The sequence below is a fragment of the Nicotiana sylvestris genome, chromosome 11, assembly GCF_000393655.2.
Source record: "Nicotiana sylvestris chromosome 11, ASM39365v2, whole genome shotgun sequence".
Taxonomy (NCBI): Eukaryota; Viridiplantae; Streptophyta; class Magnoliopsida; order Solanales; family Solanaceae; genus Nicotiana; species Nicotiana sylvestris.
The window spans coordinates 87,648,581-87,670,553 of record NC_091067.1 but is presented as its reverse complement, the minus strand read 5'-3'; the positions used below and the strand labels follow the sequence as shown (position 1 = coordinate 87,670,553).

The window sequence follows — 21,973 nt, the reverse complement described above, 5'->3', positions numbered from 1 at the left end:
GCTGAAGTTCGCCAGTTATAAAACAAAAACTTCAACTCTAGAGCTGAACTTCAGGCCCGGCTACTAGAATACTGAAGTTTTGCGTGATTGTTTTTGCTACTTCAGTCCCGTATGCTGAAGTTATGCGAAAAAGCGGGTACGCTTGTAATATTTTTTATAAAGCGGGCATAAGTTAAAACGTGACACAAAAAATGGGTATAGATGCAAATGCCCCTTTTATATGTCTTGTTAGCCGATGTAAATTTTTCTATTAGTTATATCACGACGGAATACTGAAAATCGTAACTGACACTAACTGAACTTTCACCAAGCGAATCTATTCAATGTTCTCAACATATAGAGCGAAGCTAGTAGGCTACACTTAGCATATAGTTCGGCTACACTTAGCATATTTGTCCTAAATTTTGTATTTATTTCATGAAATTCACTAAATATATACAAATTCTAAATTAGGAATCATGTTATTTATTACTCCTTAAAGTGATCACTGTAACTCAGAACTCAAAAAGTTTAAATTCTGAATCTGCATTTGTATATAAAAATCTTCAAGCAACTCAATTTTACTTGTAGTTTATAAATGTACCTTTCTTCATTAATATATTTTTAACCATACAATCAAATCACCGAAAATTCCCACATAAACTCATAGTAGAAACCTTTTATCAGTTGATTTTTGATGAAATCATTAAGTTGTGGCAGCTAACATCAAGATTAAATAAAACATAAAACATGATAGCTAGCATCAAATTTATCATCCCATATTGCAAAATTGGTACGTCAAAATATATATTAAAGAAGATGATGAAATGCCATGATTGTCGGTAACAACATAGAGACAAGAATGATAGTGGAAGTAATCATAAATTTCAAATTTAAATAGTAACCTCTCAATGACAGAAGAAAATCATAAAGATAGTGCAATGGACAATGTAAAGTAGCCCCTTTTGCTTTCTTTTGGACCAGTCCATACTCAAATCTTTCTTCTTTATTTTTTCTTAGTAATGACTTAACTAGCATTTTCTATTTGGCTATATAATTCCACTGGTAAAAGTTTTTTCTACTAAGAGTTCTTTATATTCAGAACAAGAATTCGAGACCCTTAGTTGAGAATGGAAGGATCCAAATCATTCCATCGCACTCCTCATCAATATTCTTTTGTTTCACTCCAATATTTGACTAGACACAAAAATTTAAGAAAGAAATACATAATTTAAAATTTTGTAATGTTTAATATACCACGAAAATCAAGTTACTAAGGACGACAACAATAAGAACAACAACATACCCAATATTATCTCATACTGTAGGATTTGAGAAGGATATATAGTGTATACGCAGACCTTGCCCCTACTTGTAAGTATAGAGAGGATGTTTCAATCATGTTAGTAAGGAAAAAAGTTTAAAACTAAATTATTTTAAAATATAAAAAATATCATTCTTTTTAATAAATTAATAAACATTGAATGGACCAAAGGAGTAATCATACACATTTTTTAATGTGGCGTGGCTCGTAGACTCCTTTATAAATTAGACCCCTAGAAGCAAAAAAGACAAGGACACTAGCTGGTTATAACTGAAATAGACATGGCTACTCATAGTAATTTCAAGAATGCCTTGATTGCATGTGTAGTCCCCCTTCCCTCCAGTCTCTTCTACCTCTGTTTACTTTATCATCAACGTGAAGATCACTCGTTGTGGAACTGGTGCAATCACCATCCACTTTTACTCGCTAATCTCCTGTTTTTCCTTAATGTCAACGTCCTCTTCTGGTTCATTGCTCTTCTTCAATCAAGCCATTGGGTAACTCACTTCTAAAATGAAATCACTGTCAATGCTAGCTCTTCCTTTTTAACTTCATGAATTAACCGACTTAGTTTTGTTCTGTTTTTTCTTTTTGAATTGATTTGCAGATGATAGGTTTGTACTGGATGGTGATTCCAGTAATGGTGCTACATTTCTATGCCAATCATCCTATGGCGCAGTACAATCAATGGAGATCACGTGTTGTGATGCTTTTGACATGGGTTTGGAGTATTAGGCTGATTCACAGCTACTTCCGACGTGAAAATTGGCAGTGGGGAGTGAGGCAAGACTGGAGATATACAGACTTGAGCCACCAGTATGGCAAGAAATGGTGGTGGGTCTCTTTCTTGGCTATTTACCTCTCTCAGCAGGTAACTCTTTTTCTTCATTCCTTATGTTTTTGCTAGACGAAACTCTGAGAATGACTTTGTTTCATTTGCTATGTGGTTTGTGAAAAACAGGGTAAAAATAGTTACAATCTTATGTAAACTTTTCCAGATTTTGTTACAGCCCCATATTGGTTGAGGGTACATGTTGTTATCTCCTCATATACTTTTGCGCAATTCTCTTCGACCTCTGTTGTTATCTCCTTATATACTCATCTCATGAACTAGCTTTTAAAAATTGAGTCAAACCCAAATTTCGAAATTCTCTATTCTTTACAGGCTGTGCATAAAATATATAGATTACTTGCATATCAGCCCTTGATTGAATCTATGAGCAGTATGCATTTTCTCATGGCACAGCAAAGACAAGAAATATGATGGGGATATGCCTCTTCAAACTCTTTGTTATTGCTTCTTGTGATATTGAGTTTTTTGTATATATTTTGTCTTTGCAGGTTTTTCAGATGGGAATATGCCTACCTCTATATGTTGTCCATTCACAGGACAAGCCATGGAGCATCTGGGATTTCATTGCCATAGTCATCTGCTTCTCCGGCATCACAATCGCCTATCACGCCGATACACAGCTCCACAATTTTATTAACAGAAATAAAAAACTGAAAGAAGTTGGCCAGCCAATGGTTCCAATTCTTGACAAAGGCCTTTGGTGCTACTCAAGACATCCTAATTATTTTGGAGAACAGTTATGGTGGTGGGGACTGGCCTTAATTGCATGGAATTTGGGTCAAGGTTGGACATTCATTGGTGCACTCATAAATAGCATTTGCTTAGCATATGTCACTGTGCTTGTGGAGAGGAAAATGCTTAGCCAAACATACAGAACTGAAGCATATACGCTCTACCAAAAGACTACATCTGTGTTGATACCATGGTTCAAGTCTTCCTCAATTGGAAAAGATAAGAAAACTTGACTTCATATGTCATCAGTTGATGTGTGCCTTATTCTTTGTCATATCAGTCGATAAGAACGTTTGTAACAGCAATGGATTGTAATCTGCTCTGTATTTATTTGTCTTGTATGAAAGATGGTTGAGAAGAACTTTTATGAGTTATCTTAATAGATAGCAGTAAACAACAACAACAACTACCCAGTGAGTTCCAATAAACGGGGTCTGAGGAGGGTAGAGTGTACGCAAACTTTACTCCTACCGCACAAAGTAGAATAGAGAGACTGTTTTCGAGAGCTGTATGTAAAAGAAGAAAAATGTGGAATAAGTTAGACAAACTAAATCAAGCAATCAACTCCCCAAATGTATGATTTGTTAGCATAGTTGTGTTTTCCGGACCAGGTGTAGCATTTTCCGCCTTTCAAAAATAATAATTTTGGGTAACATATAGGCATAGTTGAGTTATTTTTCGGTACAATGGTAAGATATGAAGACCAAGTGTAAACTCAATCATTACACCTAAATCCCCTCCCGTTGCTGTAAATAGGCCTTATCATCGGAGGCGAAGCTAGGATTTGAACCTTATGGGTTCGGGGTAACAATCCTTCTAAGTTGTTGGGTTCTGAAATAATAATTTGTACATTTTCATTGAATTTCTTATACAAATATAGGATTTGAACAAAAGCTCCTGAGTTCGGTCGAACACACAACCAACTGTGTAGCTAAGCCCCTGCTCATCATGGCCTCGTCAGAACATGAAAATATAGAGTGACACTACCGATGCAATGATATTTCTCTTGAACCGTCTAATTCTGCTAGAATTTCCGTTATTTCGCTGCCAATTTCTGTTAGGTGTTTGCCATAATTTTCTTACCATATTTGATTTTCCTATTTGTTGAAGGAAAGGGCAATATAATTACCTTAATTGGGTTTTCCTTTTTGTAGAAGGAAATTATAATTCTCCTATATTTGGTTAGTCTTTTTTCTTGTAGGAAAAAGTTTGGAGTTCTATAAATTGAGGATCAGTCCTTCTCATTCAGCAGCATCCACAATGTAGCCATAGGGGCTTGAGAGTAGTGTTTAGGGGGAGAACTTTACGGGACAAGTGTTAGTGTGTCACTTGTGTTTGCCTCTTCGTGAGGTTGTTCTCTCGATATTTTGTACTCTCTTTTTATATAGTGGATTGCTCATCTCCGCGGTGGACGTAGGTCAGTTGACCAAACCACGTTAAATGTTTGTGTCTCTTTTGGTATATTTCTCCTTTGTTGTATGATTTATCGTCGCTCAAGGTTTGTTTTGCTAGCTTCCGTATGACACCTGATTTTTACGGTCCTAACAAGTGGTATCAGAGCAAGGTTCAAGACAGGTTCATTTTGATACCACTTGTTAGGACCGTAAAAATCAGGTGTCATACGGAAGCTAGCAAAGCAAACCTTGAGCGACGATAAATCATACAACAAAAAGACATATACCAAAAGAGACACAAACATTTAATGTGGTTCGGTCAACTGACTTACGTCCACAACGGAGATGAGCAATCCACTATATAAAAAAGAGTACAAAATATCGAGAGAACAACCTCACGAAGAGGCAAACACAAGTGACACACTAACACTTGTCCCGAAAAGTTCTCCCCCTAAACACTACTCTCAAGCCCCTATGGCTACATTGTGGATGCTACTGAATGAGAAAGAAGGATCCTCAATTTATAGAACTCCAAACCTTTTCCTACAAGAAAAAGGATTAGCCAAGTATAGGAGAATTATAATTTCCTTCTACAAAAAGGAAAACTCAATTAAGGTAATTATATTGCCCTTTCCTTCAACATTATAGCCAAATTTATCCATTTCCTTCTACAAATGTTTGGAGACGAATATAATTACCTTAATTGGGCAAATTTTTCTTGTTTCTCCAAATTATGGTTACCTCGCCTTGTATCTTGCTTTAGCTTCTCCAAACATTATAATTTCTCCCATTTAAACATACCATCTTGCTCATATTCGCCTTCATTCCGTAACAACCCGGATAATTAACCAAGGCTCTATTCTTAATGACTCCATAAATCTGGTGGAAAGTGATACTTTTTCAGAATTGTGGCACCGAAGACTGAGTCATATGAGCGAGAGGGGGATTACGTGTTTGGCTAAGAAAAGTTTGCTTTCTAGAGTGAAACAAGCAAAGCTGAAAAGGTGTATCCATTGTTTAGCTGGCAAACAGAAAAGGGTTTCCTTTCATAGCCATCCTCCCTCAAGAAAGCCCGATTTATTGGAGCTAGTACACTCTGATTTGTGTGGTTCCTTTAAAGTAAAGTCAAAAGGTGGTGCACTTTATTTTGTGACCTTCATTGATGATCATTATCGTAAGCTCTAGGTGTATCCTTTGAAATCTAAAGATCAAGAATTTAGCGTGTTTAAGGAATTTCAGGCCTTAGCTGAGACAGACGGGGAAGAAATTAAAATGTATTTGTACTGACAATGGTGGTGAATATTGTGGTCCCTTTGATAACTATTGCAAGGAAAAAGGAATTCGTCATCAGAAAACTCCGCCCAAGACACCTCAATTGAATGGTTTGGCAGAGGGATGAATAGAACTCTAGTTGAGAGAGTTAGATGCTTACTTTCAGAGGCTAAACTTCCAAATACATTTTGGGCCGAAGCACTTAACACTATTGCCTATGTTATCAATTTGTCTCCTGCAGTTGCTTTGGATGGTGATGTCCTAGACAGAGTTTGGTTTGCCAAAGATGTTTCTTATAATCACCTGAGAGTTTTTGGGTGTAAAGCTTGTGTGCATGTTCCTAAAGATGAGAGATCGAAACTGGATGTCAAAGCTAAGCAGTGCATCTTTATTGGTTATGGTCAAGATGAGTTTGGGTATCATTTTTATGATCCAGTTGACAATAAAATTATTAGAAGTCATGATGCAATATTCTTTGAAGACCAAACTATTGAAGATATTGACAAAGCCGAGAAGATAGATTCTCAGAGTAATGAGAGCTTAGTTGATATTGATCCAGTTTCAATTTCTAAGGCACCTATTGCACATGAAGGAACCCAAGACAATGATGGAGATAGTGATCAAGATCAAAATAATCATCATGGTGTAGATGTTATGGATGCTCCAGTTGATGAAGTTGTGGTTGATCGGCAACCAATTCCTGCACAGGTAACTACTTTGAATGCTCTTGAAACCTCTCTTAGAAGATCTACAAGGGAGAAGCAAAAATCCATGCGCTATCCTCCTGAAGAGTATGTACTTTTGACTGACATAGGAGAACCTGAGAATTATGATGAAGCCATGCAAGATACTCATAAAGATCAGTGGATCGAAGCGATGGAAGATGAGATGAAGTCACTCCATGAGAATGGCACATATGAGTTAGTGAAATTTCCGAAAGGTAAGAGAGCTTTATCTAACAAGTGGTATCAGAGCAAGGTTCAAGACAGGTTCATCTTGGCGGGTTCAGTTCTAGCCGCAACATATTTGACGATAAGAGTGATTTTTGTCTGAGAAATTTGACTGGTGTGCTACACACGTTGAGACAAACTTTGTGGTGGAGATTTGGAGATGCAACCTGTTGAAGGCTATGTGAAGAAGGTGGATCAAGTTTATTTTGTCAGAAAATTTCGGCCAAGGGGGAGAATTGTTAGGTGTTTGCGATAATTTTCTTACCATATTTAGTTTTCCTATTTGTTGAAGGAAAGGGCAATATAATTACCTTAATTGGGTTTTCCTTTTTGTAGAAGGAAATTATAATTCTCCTATATTTGGCCAGTCTTTTTTCTTGTAGGAACAAATGGTTACCTCGCCTTGTATAATTAAGGAATAAAGGCGAGGTAACCATTATAATGTTTGGAGAAACTATATTAAGGCATCCATTTGGAGAAACAAATGGATATTCAGAATAAAGCAAGATAATCATACCTCTGCGCCTAGATACAAGGCGAGGATAGTTGCTAAAGGTTTTGGCCAGAAGAAGGGAGTTGACTTTGATGAATTTTGCTCCCCTGTTGTGAAGATGTCTTCTATTCGTGTGGTTCTAGGTTTAGCTGCAAGTCTAGATTTAGAGGTTGAGCAGATGGATGTCAAGACTATTTTTCTCCATGGTGATTTAGATGAGGATATTTATATGGAGCAACCTGAGGGCTTTGTAACTAAGGGAAAAGAAAATTATGTCTACAAATTAAAAAAGAGCCTGTATGGATTGAAACAAGCTCCAAGGCAATGGTATTTGAAGTTTGAATCTGTCATAGAAGAACAAGGGTACAAGAAAACTTCTTCAGACCACTGTGTATTCTTCCAGAAGTTCTCTGATGATGATTTTATTATTTTATTGCTTTATGTGGACGACATGCTTATTGTTGGCAAGAATAAATCCAGAATTGCCGTCCTTAAGAAGCAGTTGAGTAAATCGTTTGCGATGAAGGACTTGGGGCCAGCAAAGAAAATCTTAGGCATTCAAATCCACCGACACAGAGATAGAAATAAGTTATTTCTGTCCCAAAAGCAATACATTGAGAAGGTACTCAAGAGGTTCAATATGACAGATGCAAAAGTGGTTAGTACTCCTCTTGCTAAACACTTCAAATTGAGTATTAGTTAGAGTCCATCTACTGATGAAGAGAAAAAGGAGATGTCCCGTATTCCTTACTCTTCTATCGTTGGTAGCTTGATGTATGCTATGGTTTGCACTAGACCAGATATTGCACATGTCGTTGGTACTGTTAGTATATTCCTTTCTAATCCTAGAAAAGAACATTGGGATATAGTAAAATGGATATTAAGGTATTTGAAAGGTATTGCAGATTTAAAGTTGTGCTTTGGCAATGGCAAGCCTGAACTTGTTTGTTACATAGGCTCTGATTTAGGAGGCAATCTTGATAATTCAAGATCCACTTCCGGTTATTTGATTACTTTTGCAGGGGGAGCTGTTTCTTGGCAATCTAGACTACAGAAGTGCATAGCTCTATCCACCACAGAAGTCGAATATATTGCTGTCACAGAAGGTGCCAAAGAACTATTATGGATGAAGGAGTTTATTAATGATCTTGACTTTGAGCAGCCAAGGTACATCTTATTTTGTGATAATCAGAGTGCTATCTGTCTCACCAAGCACTCCACTTTTCATTCTAAGACCAAACATATAAATAGAAAGTATCATTGGATAAGAATGGTCGTGGAAGAGAAATTATTTGAGGTTGAGAAGATATACACTGATGAAAATCCTTCGGATATGCTGACAAAGGCGGTAGTTGCAGATAAACATGAATTTTGTAGAAAATTGGCAGGCATGAAGCCTGTCAATAGTTCCTCTACTTGAAGACACATTTATCCCCTTGGCTGGAGGGGGAGTTATTTGGGCACATGCCCATGTTGTCCAGCCAAAGGCCCAATGGCCTAATCCTATTCTCTTTTGGTTTCCATTCCTATTTGGAATTGGATTCGGTTTATTCCTATTTTGAGTGGGTTTTGGCTTTAAGAGAAAGCACCACTCATGATCTATAAATTAGACAACCTTGAAGAATTATTCTATGCTCTTTGATACAAGTCTTTGAAATACTTAAGCACATAAGAGTGGTTTTTGAGAGAGCTTTCATCAAGAGAGAAGAGAGAAGAAAAATATTTGTTTTGCTGCAGATTTTTATTCCGACCAGTCAACTTCAAATTATGTTTGCCAATTTGATAACCGTTGGATCGGGCTGAAATTGTGACTGAGTGTTCGTAACATCTTGGTCTTAGATTTGAACGGTAGAGATTGGATTTGGTGGCTTGTAGTATCTTATTTCGAGCCTCGAACAGCAGCTTCGTTTTTGTGGATTATACTCTTTCTTCAATTGATTAGTTGTTGCTCTTATTGCTATTGTTGCTCCGTGTTTGACACTTGTTGTGTAGCCAATTTGGAGAACTTTTATAACTCTCTTATTGTTATAGTGGAGTTTTTTGGATCTTTGTGATCCCGTGGTTTTTACCTTCGATTTGAAGGGTTTTCCACGTTAAAATTTGGTGTTCTTTATCTTCTTTATTTTCGGGTTTGCCTCTTCCTCGACATAACAATTTCTACCATTTTGTAATATGTTATCAGCACAAGTCTCTTGATATTTCTCTTTGAATTCGATTTTCTACTTCAAGTGCAACTTTCAAAAGGCTTAGGAGATTAGTCTTCTTTTGTGAGTCTACAGGATTGAGATTAAATTCCTACAGCTTTTCATCAGTTCTAGAAGATTCATTGCTCAATCAAGTTCTTTTTTTTTACCTCACAATTGAGAAGATCAACCAATAAGACTAGTATGAAGTAAGTATTGAATTTCTTATCCTATTGAGTATTTTGATTTTATATCTAAGCTTCCAACTACATTAAATCAACAATGCACAGAAGACAAGATTATGATGAAGAGTGAGAAGGTGGATCAGTTGACTGCTTCTGCCCTTCGTATATTATACTATTACTTGTGATTTAACATTCTTCTCACTTAAGCAGCCTTCATAGCAGATATAATTTGCCACATAAATGCTCCACACATAGAAATAATGTGTCACACCGCGAATTCTTGAAAAACAAGACTCCAAAAAATTTAAGCTGAAAGGTCATCTGAGATGCTCGCATTGTAAACAAATTGATATTAAAGGAAAGGTCAAGAGTCTCAAGATTCTTATACTTTCCAACAGAGAAGGAAGATAATCAGTGAAGTTATTCACTTCAAGATAGCCAAATGGATTTCTTAAGTGTACGTGTTCAAAACAACTGAAAGTACATTTTCTCCAAAAGAGTATGTGTTCAAATGTCAATCATGCATATTCAGCAATATCAGGTCTTACAAATTATATGAAGGAATCAACCAGAGTAATAGAGACCACATAATATTAAAAAAAAAATTAAGACAAGTATAGAGCAAAAGAGATTCTTAATAATCTCGATAAATGAGGGACCGGCTGCTGCTGCTCTTGATAAATCATTTTGAATTGCTTGCCTTACTGGACGTTAAGAGTCTTGAGAGAGTGATAAAAGAAGAATCCATGAAACAAGTGATCTCATGTGATATCTCAGAGAAAATTTCATTAGTAGATAAAAAGCGTGAAGCCATTATTTTGCATTTCTTCGACCTGAATTTCCTCGACATTCCTAGCTGAATTTGCAACAGATTCCTGGCACGACTTTACCTCGATGGATTGTAGGCAAGTGAAGTAACCAAATTCAGTAGGGATTTCGACAAGACAATCACAACTATGCAGAACCAGTTGCTCAAGGTTAGAGAAAGCATCCTCTGAGACACTCCAACACGCAAAGGAAATATTTTCTAGCTTCAGCACTTTTAGTTGGGAGAATTGCTCATCACTTACTTCCCATTCTTCGCCACAAAAGGCATCGGATTGTAGCTTGAGTATCACAAGGTTAGGAAGTGTTGAGATGGCTGAAATTTCACTCCATGGAAATCCAAAACCACAAAGTGTCAGCTTCTTAAGATCTGACGGGAAATTGAATACACAAGGTGATCGCTCTGGCTTGTGGAAACAAAACACCTTGAGTGATTCAAGCTTGGTTAAGTGCTGTAATCTTGGGAACTGATTGCAGTCCTTTTGTTGTTCCTCAGAATAACCCCATGATCCTGAAAATATGCATCTCAGTTTTCGAATATTAGGGGTCTTACTCAATACCTTCTCCACATCCTCACCGGATGAAAAAGCAGGAGTGGAAAAAGTCTCCAAATTACCTAATTCCGAGGGATCCTCTAGGAATACTTTTATGTTTTGCAAATTGAAGGAGGCACGGTCGTTTAAATGTAGATGTCTTATCTTAACCATCTTACACAGTGAGTGTGGCAATGAAAGTTCACTTCCAAGCCCTTTAACCATAAGTGTTTCAAGATTCCGGAGATTGGCTATAGATGATGGAATAGATTCCTCAAAAGTTCTAAGTGCAAGGTACCTCAGTTGAGATAATTCAGTTGGGAAAGAATCAACAGTGACAAACTCCAGATCTAACACTCTAAGACACTTAAAGCTGTGAAAAGCAAATGAGACCTGATTGTCGACTGAGGGGATAACATCATCACCAACCTTCCTGAATAATATGGAATGGACATTGGAGCAAGATGGACTCCTTTCAACAAGATTGTGTTGTTTTGAATAAATGGATATACGACGCTGTACAAGCATTCGAGACAACACTTCGGCAGAATTTGCATCTTGATCCCTGTCCATAGGAAGAAACAGAATCAAAACAAAGTAAAATTGATTCAGTAAGAAAGTAAAAAGAGAAATTGAATATATACCTATATATCCATAGTAGAAATTTCTCGTCCTTTGCCTTTTCCTTGCAAAATTCAAGCAACAGGTCATGGATACGACATGCTTTTACTTTGCCAAGATATCTATTCTTGGTGGCCATCACCATATTTCTTCTAATAAGATCCTCTAAGTAATCTTCTGCTATATCAGCCAAGCATCTTTCCTTTTGTTTTACTACCAAACCCTCCGCCATCCATAACTTCATTAACTTTGAGATCTGAATCTCTTTGTCCTCCAAGAATGCTCCAAAATACAGAAAGCAAGGTTTAAGATAATGGGGCAAATTCTTGTAACTGAATTGTATGATGTGCTTGGAGTCGCCACGAATATGTGAACCTAAACCATCTGCCACTTGTTCCCACTGCTCTTTCTTTGTCATACTTGCAAGAACACCAGCTACCAAAACAATTGAAAGAGGTAACCTTCCACACTTCTTTGCTATTTCCTGTCCAACACCTTCAAGATCCGGTGGACAACTTTGTTGAAGAAACACCTTTTTCTGTAACAACGTCCAGCTTTCATCTTCAGAAAACAAGCGAAGATGATGAAGAGAACTAACACAGCTAGCATAGGTAGCAACCTTCTCTAGCCGGGTTGTCAGCATAATTCTGCTACTGTTGTTGGTATCCGGAAAACATGTCTGTAACTCATCCCATGCTCTAGTTTCCCAGACATCATCAATGAGGATAAGATATCTCTTTGACAATAATAGTCTGCGCAACTTATCAGCTAATTCATCTTCAGGCACTTCACTAAGATCAGTTGGCTTGTCGACCACATCACTCAGAATAGAAACCAACACCTCTCGACGGTTGTACACTTGAGAAACATAACATTTTGCACGAACATCAAATTGTAGAACAACTGATTCATCAATGAATAGTTTGTTAGCAATTGTTGTTTTACCTTGTCCAGCCATTCCAACAATTGAAATGACATCTCTTTGTGATGTTCCTCTAACAAGTAGGTTTGTTATTGTTCGCATGACGTCCGTGAACCCCACCATATCTTCAGCTGTAGTCCAATCCAGTTGAGATGATATATGGCCTTGGGAAGCATTTCTAAAGCTTTTTGGTCGTGACCCACGCGCCTGGTCTAACGTAGCTTCCCTGGCCTTTTTCTCCACCTCTTTAATGAAGACCATGTGAACACCTTTATCCCCTTCTGCCAGTAGTTCCAACTCTTTTGTCGTCATTTTTGCAAGAACACCAGCCAGCACAACAACTTGAACAGGCGACCCTTCACACCGTTTGGCTAATTGTTCTGCAAGAGGTCTAAAATTTGGCGGGCAACTTTGTCGGGGGAACGCCTTATTTTGTAACAGCGTCCAGCTTTCTTCATCAGTAAACAAGCGCAGATAATGGGGTGAACTAACACGTCTAGCCTTAGTAGCAACTTCATCTAGACGAGTTGTTAGAAGAATTCTGCTTCCATTGTTGGCATCTGGAAAGCATGACCTTAGATAATCCCATGCTACAGAGTCATTAACATTATCAATGAGGAGAAGATACCTCTTTGGCAATAGAAGTTTGTGCAATTCATCAGCTAATTCATCTTCTCTCGCTTCACTAAGATCAATTGTCTTTTCAACAAGATTCCTCAGAATAGCAACTAATAACTCTCTGCGTTGAAAAGCAGCAGGAACAAAACATTTTGCACGAACATCGAACAAAGAGACAACTAATTCGTCAGTGAATAGTTTGTTAGCAACTGTTGTTTTACCTTGTCCAAGAGTGCCAACAATCGAGATAATATCAAGCTCTCTTGGTGTTACTCTAACAAGTTGATCTCTTAAGGTTTGCAGTACATCATCGAAACCTACCATTTCATCTGTTATTTCTTCAGTTATCCTTGGAGTACTGGCCATTTGTGATGATACATTAACATAAGAAGATCTCTGGTTCTCCAGAATTTCATTGAACTCTTTCACCGCCTCTTCAGAGAAGTTCACGTGATCCCCATTCTTCGCCAGTTTTGCAAGAGCATTGGCCAGCATAACAACCGCAAGGGGTAGCCCGGGACAGGTTTTTACTAGTTTTTGTCCAACATCTCTAATATACGGTGGGCAACTTTGTCGGAGGAAAACCTTATTCTGTAACAACATCCAGATTTCTTCATCAGAAAACAAGCGAAGACGATAGGGAGAACTAACACGTCTAGCATAATTAGCAACTTCGTCTAACTCTGTTGTTAGAATAATTCTGCTTCCATTGTTGGCATCCGGAAAGCACGACTCTAAAAAGTCCAACACTACAGTTTCACGAACATCATCAACGAGGATAAGGTATTTCCTTTGCAACAATATTTTGTGCAACTTGTCAGCTAATTCATCTTCAGGGACTTCACTAAGATCAGTTTTCTTGTCAACCACATCACTCAGAATAGCAACCAACAAATCTCTACGTAAATATACAACTGGAAGAAAACATTTTGCATGAACATCAAACAGAGAGGCAATTGATTCGTCATAGAATAGCTTTTTGGCAACTGTTGTTTTACCTTGTCCAAAAGTGCCAACAACTGAGACAACATCAAGTTGTGATGTTCCTCCAACAAGTTGGTTTCTTAATGTTTGCACCACGTCCTCGAATCCCACCATTTCTTCAGTTGTGCTTAGCATACTGGCCGATTGTGATGATGTAGCAACATTGGAAGCATTGGTGATGTTTTCCATTGGTGCGTCACACGCCTTGTCCTCCTTAATCTTTTCGACCTCTGCCTTAAGAAACTCAATCTCCACAATGAGATCCGAAAGCCATGGTGTAAGAAACCAGGCAGGAACATCTTTAGTCACGAAACAATCAACTATATATTCTATTTCATATGCCTTGCCAATGACCACTGTGGCAAGATGTTGCAGTCTATCATGATTAATACATTTTTCTGCTGCAGCATCCCTCAAAAAAGGATGCAAAAATTCAAGATACTTCAGCACAGCTTCAAGTTGGCTCTTGGCAGAAGGAAGTGTATCAGCAGACTGGTTAAGGAACTCCTTCATGTTGACCAGAAGGAAATCAACAAAGCCAAGACCATCAATCCTAGGTAAAATCGATTGAAATGACATTTGAACGATTTGGTAAGTCAAAGCGCTGATACGCTGAATCAAGCCAGGCAAATCAAGGGTGGCCTCTTGATTTACTTCTCCAGATGCCACGTCTTCCTCGTTACCATATAACGAGAAAATGAAAAGTGCTGCATTGACCATCAAATTATCTATTTCTCTCAGCTTAGATCCAAAGCCCTGTGGTGGCAAATCCTCAAGATATGTTCCCAAATAGTCCAACATCTCGAAAAAGTAGTCCATTTGATTTTGATCCTCCAACGGAACTATCAAGCCATATCTATAAGAGAACTGTAACATCAGCAGATTGGTTTTGAGAAAAAGGGTAAACATTGTTTCCATTTTAGCTAGGACAGCGTGACGCCAGGTTAATTGTGGTCCGGACATAAAAGATTGGAGGAGTTCAACATAGATACGGCGGACACATGGCTGAATGGGAAAAATTCTCTTCAATACGAAATCAGTAAGCAAGGAATTGATATCAGTTTCCTGATTAACCTTGTTATGCTCAGGAAAATGCAAGAAGATAATCATTGCTGCATGACAAGTCACAGCTATAGCATGAGTGAAGAAAGTCATTTGGCTAGAGTCTTGTAATTTTCTGACAGCAAGCATGTAACAGAGAGATTGTGGTGAACTCAATGCGCAAAAGAGCTCCCGAATTTGTGGACTAATAGATAAGGAAGAAGCCAAAGGTGTGCTCACCACATAATTTATAGTCTCTATTACATCACCAATGAGTTTTGCTATAGACGTGGGACTAGCATCAGAAATATTTACTACCTGAGGATAAGAGTATTGAGCTTTGATTTCCGACTTACAAATCCGGATCTTTTCTTGCACCTCAGACAAAGTGAGATCAAATTTTTGATCAGGTGGCACCATTCCTGCGGAGAATAGACTTTTGAGGTCCGATCCTACAACGCTAACCATAGCTCGGATGTGTTCGGAAACATCCAGCAAGTTGCTGTCAGTAGTAAAGCTCTGCAGCCTCAGGAAAATGTCCAGAAACTTGAGCTCCATAATGAGGAAATTGATATCAGCCACTATTGCATCTGTCAAGGACAATCTCCATTGATCTTTCATCAATTCTAGAGCTTCAATGGCTTCTTTGCAAAACATCTTAGCGTCTCTCTATCAGAATATTAGTTGTTTTTTGGTTTGTCACACAAGAAAAGGAGAAGAAGAGGAGAGGACAGAAGCTGACTTGATCAGACTTTCTTTATATTCAGATCAAGAACATTGCACAAAATGGTAATAGCGTTGACTCTAATAATTCTTTAATTTGTACATTATTATATACGTCTTTTTATATGATTGTATATTTCAGTATACTAGTTTCTCGGCACCCACGTTTCGCGTGATTTCATATAAATAATTAATTTTTTTTGCATATTACTAAAAATTACTTTAAAATGTTTTTAGTTGCAAAATAAAAATTAAAAGGAAAAAATATATTTTTCATTTATTGAAAATGATCAACAATTTCTATTTCAAACCTTTTATAACCATTATACTTTGAGAAAAAATAAGCTTGAATATTACAAGCCTATAGAATTTTGGAAATATAGAAATAATAATAGCTATAGGAACTTTTTAATACCATTTTCATAAGTGTCGCTTACATATGAGCAAGGAAACCTTTTAAAAGATATCAAAGTAATTGGTTGATGCTGGTATTCGAAAAAGAATAGAAAAAAAACATAGAAATTACATACTGTAGTTTTGTGCTTGACTCTATTAAACCCAAAACGGATACCAATAAGTTAGCATGTTTTATCCTTATTTATTACTCCATCCGTCTATTTAGTTGTCAAGTATTCTAAAAATAAATTTTTATTTTTGCTTGTCACTTTTCGCATATCACGAGAAAAATAATTTATTTTTCTTGTTTTGTCCTTCAGCATTAATTACTCATTCCAAATTATTTTCTCAAATCCATTAAGACTATACACCAATTAATATGGGTATAATGGTAAATTATGCACTTTATTTGTAGTATTTAAGGAGTGTGCAAAGTCAATAGTGGACAACTAAAAATGAAAGAAGGGAGTATTATTATTATTATTCTTTCAAATAATCTATCCTACCAACGCAACTCATTTTGATCTCTTCTTCCAATGCTCATCTATTTTATCAACAAACTCCATGTAAAATTAGGACTATTCATTTCTAATTCCTTTTGTTTAAAGTTTCGAACACTTCATAGAGAACATTCTAGACAGATATAACTATTAACCGCGGGATATTAATCCACTTCTAATTTTAGTTAATGCACTGAATTCACCTCATATTACTCATATTAAATTCTTTCTTATACAATCAGACTTTTTGAAGAGGTTTTACCTTCGAAACAAGCAAATGGAATTGGGAAAGACAAAATTTAAGGGGAAAAATTAATTAATTATCTTTATTTAACCAAGTATATCAATTTACACACTAACTCTTGGACTCAAGAGTCAGTAATTCCCAGCAGAAAACAAAATTGAACTATACTAAATAAAATTATATTGTTGCATAAGCAAAAAATGCATAGATTTTCTAATTAATAACATTTTGAAATTAGGATATTTGCTATTCAAATGACCTATGCTTGACTTCAAAAGGTTTCTATATGTTGTAATACATAAAGAACACATATATATCTAGCTTCCATGCATCATTAAGCATAGTAGTAAATTAAATCAATTTGACGTAATCCTAAATTAAAAAACAAAATAACTTATGATATATATACATATTATTCGGTGAAGGATCAAAATTTAAAGAACATTAATCGGGACTTGAGGAAAAGTTACACAAATAACAAATAATAATTACTTGTTGACACCTTCAGGTATGAACATATACAAGTTAACTAATATCTAGAAAAGAAGTAAAAGCAAGAAGATAATAGCTTTTGCTACAGAGACTAATAAAACTCATAAAAAAGGGGGACATTTCAAGCTTATAAGACCTAACATTCTCGATGATGGAAGATCTAATTTTAAGTGTTCAAGGAGTACTTTGCGAGGTCTTTTATATCTTGAATTCATCTTGAGGTTAGGAAGATGAAAAGAATGACCATTGAGCTTATTAATATCAAAAAATGAAATGATCATCTCTATTCCTATTCTTAATGAGTACAAATGGTTGATATTTGTTACTCCATTTATTAGAACGTAAGTTTACATTTTTCTACGGAATTTTTTACGTGGGAGTAGTGTTTGATTGAAGCATATCCTTGCATTTCAACCTTCAAAGCATTAAGTTCAGCATATGTCCCTAGCCAAAATTGCCTTAATGTTATCCGAAATTATGTCATTTGGCAAAGATGTAAACTTGCTCACATTGACACGGATTTACTTAATACGCTTAATACAACTAAAGCCTAGTCCAAATTGTAAAGATTTATTGGTCGACTTCTCTGAGCTTTTGTGAATCTGTACAGCCATACCTAATCATAGGCTGAGCTTCTAGAAAATTTGACGTTTTTTCCCAGTCGGTGCTCTCTCCTTTCCGAATTATTATTTTTTCTTTGTCCTGGGAGGTAAGAAATAATTGGAGAAGGATCGAAATCAAAGAGAAAAATCCTAAAGAACTCCAACTATTTCTATCCAAAAATGAAACCATAACTAAACCAACACAAGCAACCTAATATTCGTTTTTTTATTAAAATAGCGAAGCATCAAACAACCTTTAACTTGCTTATAATTAACCAGTAGTGAAATTTGGCAAGTAAAAGTTACTTACACAAGGAAGTAAGAATCATAAAAGAAAAGAAAAAAAGTACGTACATAAATTCAAATCTACCCTTCTTATTATGATTTTGTATGTTTATTGAAGACTTGAAGTAATGGTGCATGATTAGAAGGTGGTAATTTTCATCTAACATTACAAGTATTCGTCTACATATAAATAATTGTTGATTTGTTTAAAAAAATCTTCATTTTCATGTTGCATCTAATGGTTATTTTAATTTCAAAAGGAATATATACACACACTAACTAGTGATAAAATAAATAAAAATCATGCGAAAGAAAAACAATGTTAAAATTAGAGGGAAATAAAAATTATGGTGATGGAAATAACAAAAAATATAATAAACTCTTTAATTTAATTTGGATGCATGTACACGAGACCCGGAACAACTGTATTTCCAGTAGCTTAAATCCAGTCTTTCACTCTATCAGAAGTTTTGGTTTTTATCCCAAATAATATCAGTCAACTCCTTGAAAGATAGTGTAGTAAAAGCTACTAAACTTTGAGGAAAGATCGGAGAAGGAAAATAGAATAAGAAAAATTAACCTTCGACTTTTTTCTGGCATATACAACACAGGCATCTAGTTTACTTCATCTGCCGGCAACATCACTTGCTTCTTCCCTATTTTTCACTAAACATTTTGAATTAAAGAAAAATCACAAGAAATATCAAAAGACAAATCCGATTGGGAATTGCGATTTTTTGCATTATACACTTACAGTTATAGAGCAATTGATATTAGCGAATCATCATAGATTTACTTCACACAACTCTAAAAAGGTAAAAATTCTCTAACTTCTATGATAACAACAATATATTTTTCAAAGTCTCTATCTATCTACAAATATCCTAAAATGTTCTTGTTCTTTGATCATCTCTGGTGACATTTAAATATCTCAAAGTGTTCTCAGAATTTTAAGAGTCAACAAAATATAATGGTACCCAATACATCTGTCTTCAATGGTCTAATTAAGTATTTAGTCGTTTTGTCTATTCTTTTTTTAACTGAGTTATTAAATGAATTATTGCTAGTTGTAGGAATTAAATTGAACAAACTCTAGTTATATCATACTTTAGTTGGTTATTAATGGATTTCTTCAGCCGATGAGATAATTCATTAGTAATTTAATTGTGAAACTGATGGCTTTCTTCAACGGGTGAGAAAACCATAAAGATGACTTGCTTTTGTTTTCAACAATAATTACTCCTATCCATTACAATATGGAAGGCATCATTAGTAATTATTCATTATCATAGGAAAATTAATTATCTTAGATACACCTTTGCCAGAACACCAAAGGTCTTGGTAAAAACTAAAAACTAACCATTCACGGGTTGCCTTTTTCTATGATTCTTAAAAGTGCACTATTCATTATGAAATATATTTATTATTTTGTATATTATTGTTATTAAAATAGTGATTCTTTGAAGGGCAAAAATGTCGTTCAAATTTTTGATGGGCATTTTAGTAATTCAATCTTGCCTAAAAGTCTTCATACTTATAATATAGTATGATATGACATCGAAACAGACAGTTCAACAACTTAATACTCCCTTTGTTTACTTTTACTTGGCACGTTTTGACTTTTCACGCCCCTTACAGCTTGTTTGGATGGTTGTTACCTATTGTATTGTATCGTATTGTTACATTAAATATGATGTTTGTTATGGTTTTTACTTAACTTTTATTGTATCGTATCAATAAATCTGTCGTTATATAACGATGAAATGTGTCACCTAATGTAACGACCGATTTGGTGTGGTTCCGTCGTTATTTTATCTTTTTCTCTCATCTCACCCTTCATTATTATTAAATAAATTTATTTTATCATTTGCCAAACCTTTTTATATAATAAATTTACTCCGTATCATAGTTTTTTTTTATAATACTGCAAGTTTATTTTCCATATTGCTGGTGTGTGATATCATGGGACAACAGCAAACGATACAATATATCTCAATATTGTATTTATCAAACGATACAATACATTATGAAACAATATGTAACAGCCATCCAAACAAGCTGTTAAGAAATAATAAATAAAGTGCATAATTTACCGTAATACTCATATTAATTGATGCATATTTTATTAGGTTTGAGAAAATGATTTGAAATGAGTAATAAATACAGTGGGTATAACAGGAAAAAAAAAATTTCTTTCCTTGATATGCGTAAAAGTGATAAGTAAAAAAGAAAATTTATTTTTAATATACATGCCAAGTAAAAATGAACGGAGAGAGCATTTTGTAATTTTGGTATGTTATATCAGCTTTGGCGCATGAATGTGATTGTTAGTTGCATTTTGAAGTCATTCCTAGGTGGAGGTTTGATTAGAAAAGACGAAAGATACTATTGAACATGATAAATTGGAGTAGAATATTCAAAAAAATACAATAAAGTCACTTAATTATGGTTGTAGTACTAGTTTCTCAAACTTTTGATTATCAAATACTTAATTTACCCTTCAAATTTTTTTGCCTTTTTTCTTTTACCTATATTATAAGTTTTTTACTCTTTTTAATCTGTACTCTGAACTTACCTATAGAACAAATAAATTTTAATTATAAAGTAATAAAGTGCAAAATATTTTTTCAAGCATATCTAATGTTGAAATAATAAAATAATGTAGCGCAATAACAAAATTAATTGAAATAATTTGTTTGTATTAGTAATTTTAACACTTACAATATAACCTCAAAATATAATTATAGAATTGAGAATGAAAAAAAATAAAAGCTTTTTTAAAAATATATTCCATCCATGTAATATAAAAAATAATTATTTAAATTAGAGGTACATTTTATAATATACATACATTATATATGTTTGAAAATTATTCTCAATTATTTTATTATTCCAACATTATATGTCTGATCTCGCTCAACTATGCCTTATAAAAAGGACTAAGCAATCGTTGCAAATATAATCCGATTTTAGAGTCCAAAATCGAATCCTACAAAGAATTAAAGTTTAGCTACAACAGTTCACTATCACTAAAAAGCCAAGTTAGAATAAATTTCTAAATTATAAAAAATAAGATTTCTATTTCTAGCTACTTAACTAACAAATATTAAAGCTGTTAAATTATCAACTAAAGAGAGTGAAGCTGGAGACAAGGTTAAGGGGGTCTAGAGTTATGATTTCCCCAATTACCGGATTCCTTCTCACAATGTTATCTATAATCTCCCTGATTTATTCTCTATTGATCGTGACCATTCAACTTACCATAATTCTCTCTCTAGCAATCTCAGTAATTTACTAGATATATTTTCTCGAATTTTGCTAACTGGTAATTTTTCACATATCACTATGACATCACGGTTTTGTTATCACGAATCTTGCTTTTAAACTCGTCGTATTGATCTCTCATATACCTAGGGAGTGAAATTGTTCAACAACTACTTAAATATGAATTCTCTCTCGACATAATAAATAGACACAGTTAATCGACAACCATTCAATCAATTGAAATAAGCACGTAGTTGAACAAGTACCGAAATTCAACTGGCTCAATTACATAAAAACGTAACAAGAATTTATCTTGGCTCAATTATATAAAAACGTAACAAGAATTTATCCTAGAAAACGTCCCATCAAAATCCTAGATAAGAAATTTGCTACTCATAATAGTATGTAAAATTTCAATACAAAAATTCATAACAAATATAAAAACGTAACAAGAATTTATCCAGAAAACGTCCCATCAAAATCCTAGATAAGAAATTTGCTACTCATAATAGTATGTAAAATTTCAATACAAAAATTCATAACCAATATGAAAAATAG

General features: G+C 35.0%; 2 protein-coding genes across 2 annotated transcripts; one reads left to right on the top strand and one right to left on the bottom strand.

Moving 5' to 3' along the window:
* The first annotated feature begins 1,550 nt into the window (after window positions 1–1,550).
* On the top strand, window positions 1,551–3,253 carry LOC104220624 (uncharacterized protein C594.04c-like). The gene is made up of 3 exons (XM_009771525.2): window positions 1,551–1,800; window positions 1,911–2,174; window positions 2,645–3,253. The coding sequence occupies exons 1-3, from the start codon at window positions 1,585–1,587 to the stop codon at window positions 3,119–3,121; spliced, it is 957 nt and encodes a 318-aa protein (XP_009769827.1). The 5' UTR covers window positions 1,551–1,584; the 3' UTR covers window positions 3,122–3,253.
* Window positions 3,254–9,822: 6,569 nt separating this feature from the next.
* On the bottom strand, window positions 9,823–15,645 carry LOC104214941 (uncharacterized). Its single transcript, XM_009764668.2, has 2 exons — window positions 11,368–15,645; window positions 9,823–11,288 (listed from the first exon to the last, which is right to left on the bottom strand). Exons 1-2 carry the CDS (start codon window positions 15,564–15,566, stop codon window positions 10,154–10,156), a joined length of 5,334 nt encoding a protein of 1,777 aa, XP_009762970.1. The 5' UTR covers window positions 15,567–15,645; the 3' UTR covers window positions 9,823–10,153.
* Window positions 15,646–21,973: the final 6,328 nt, after the last annotated feature.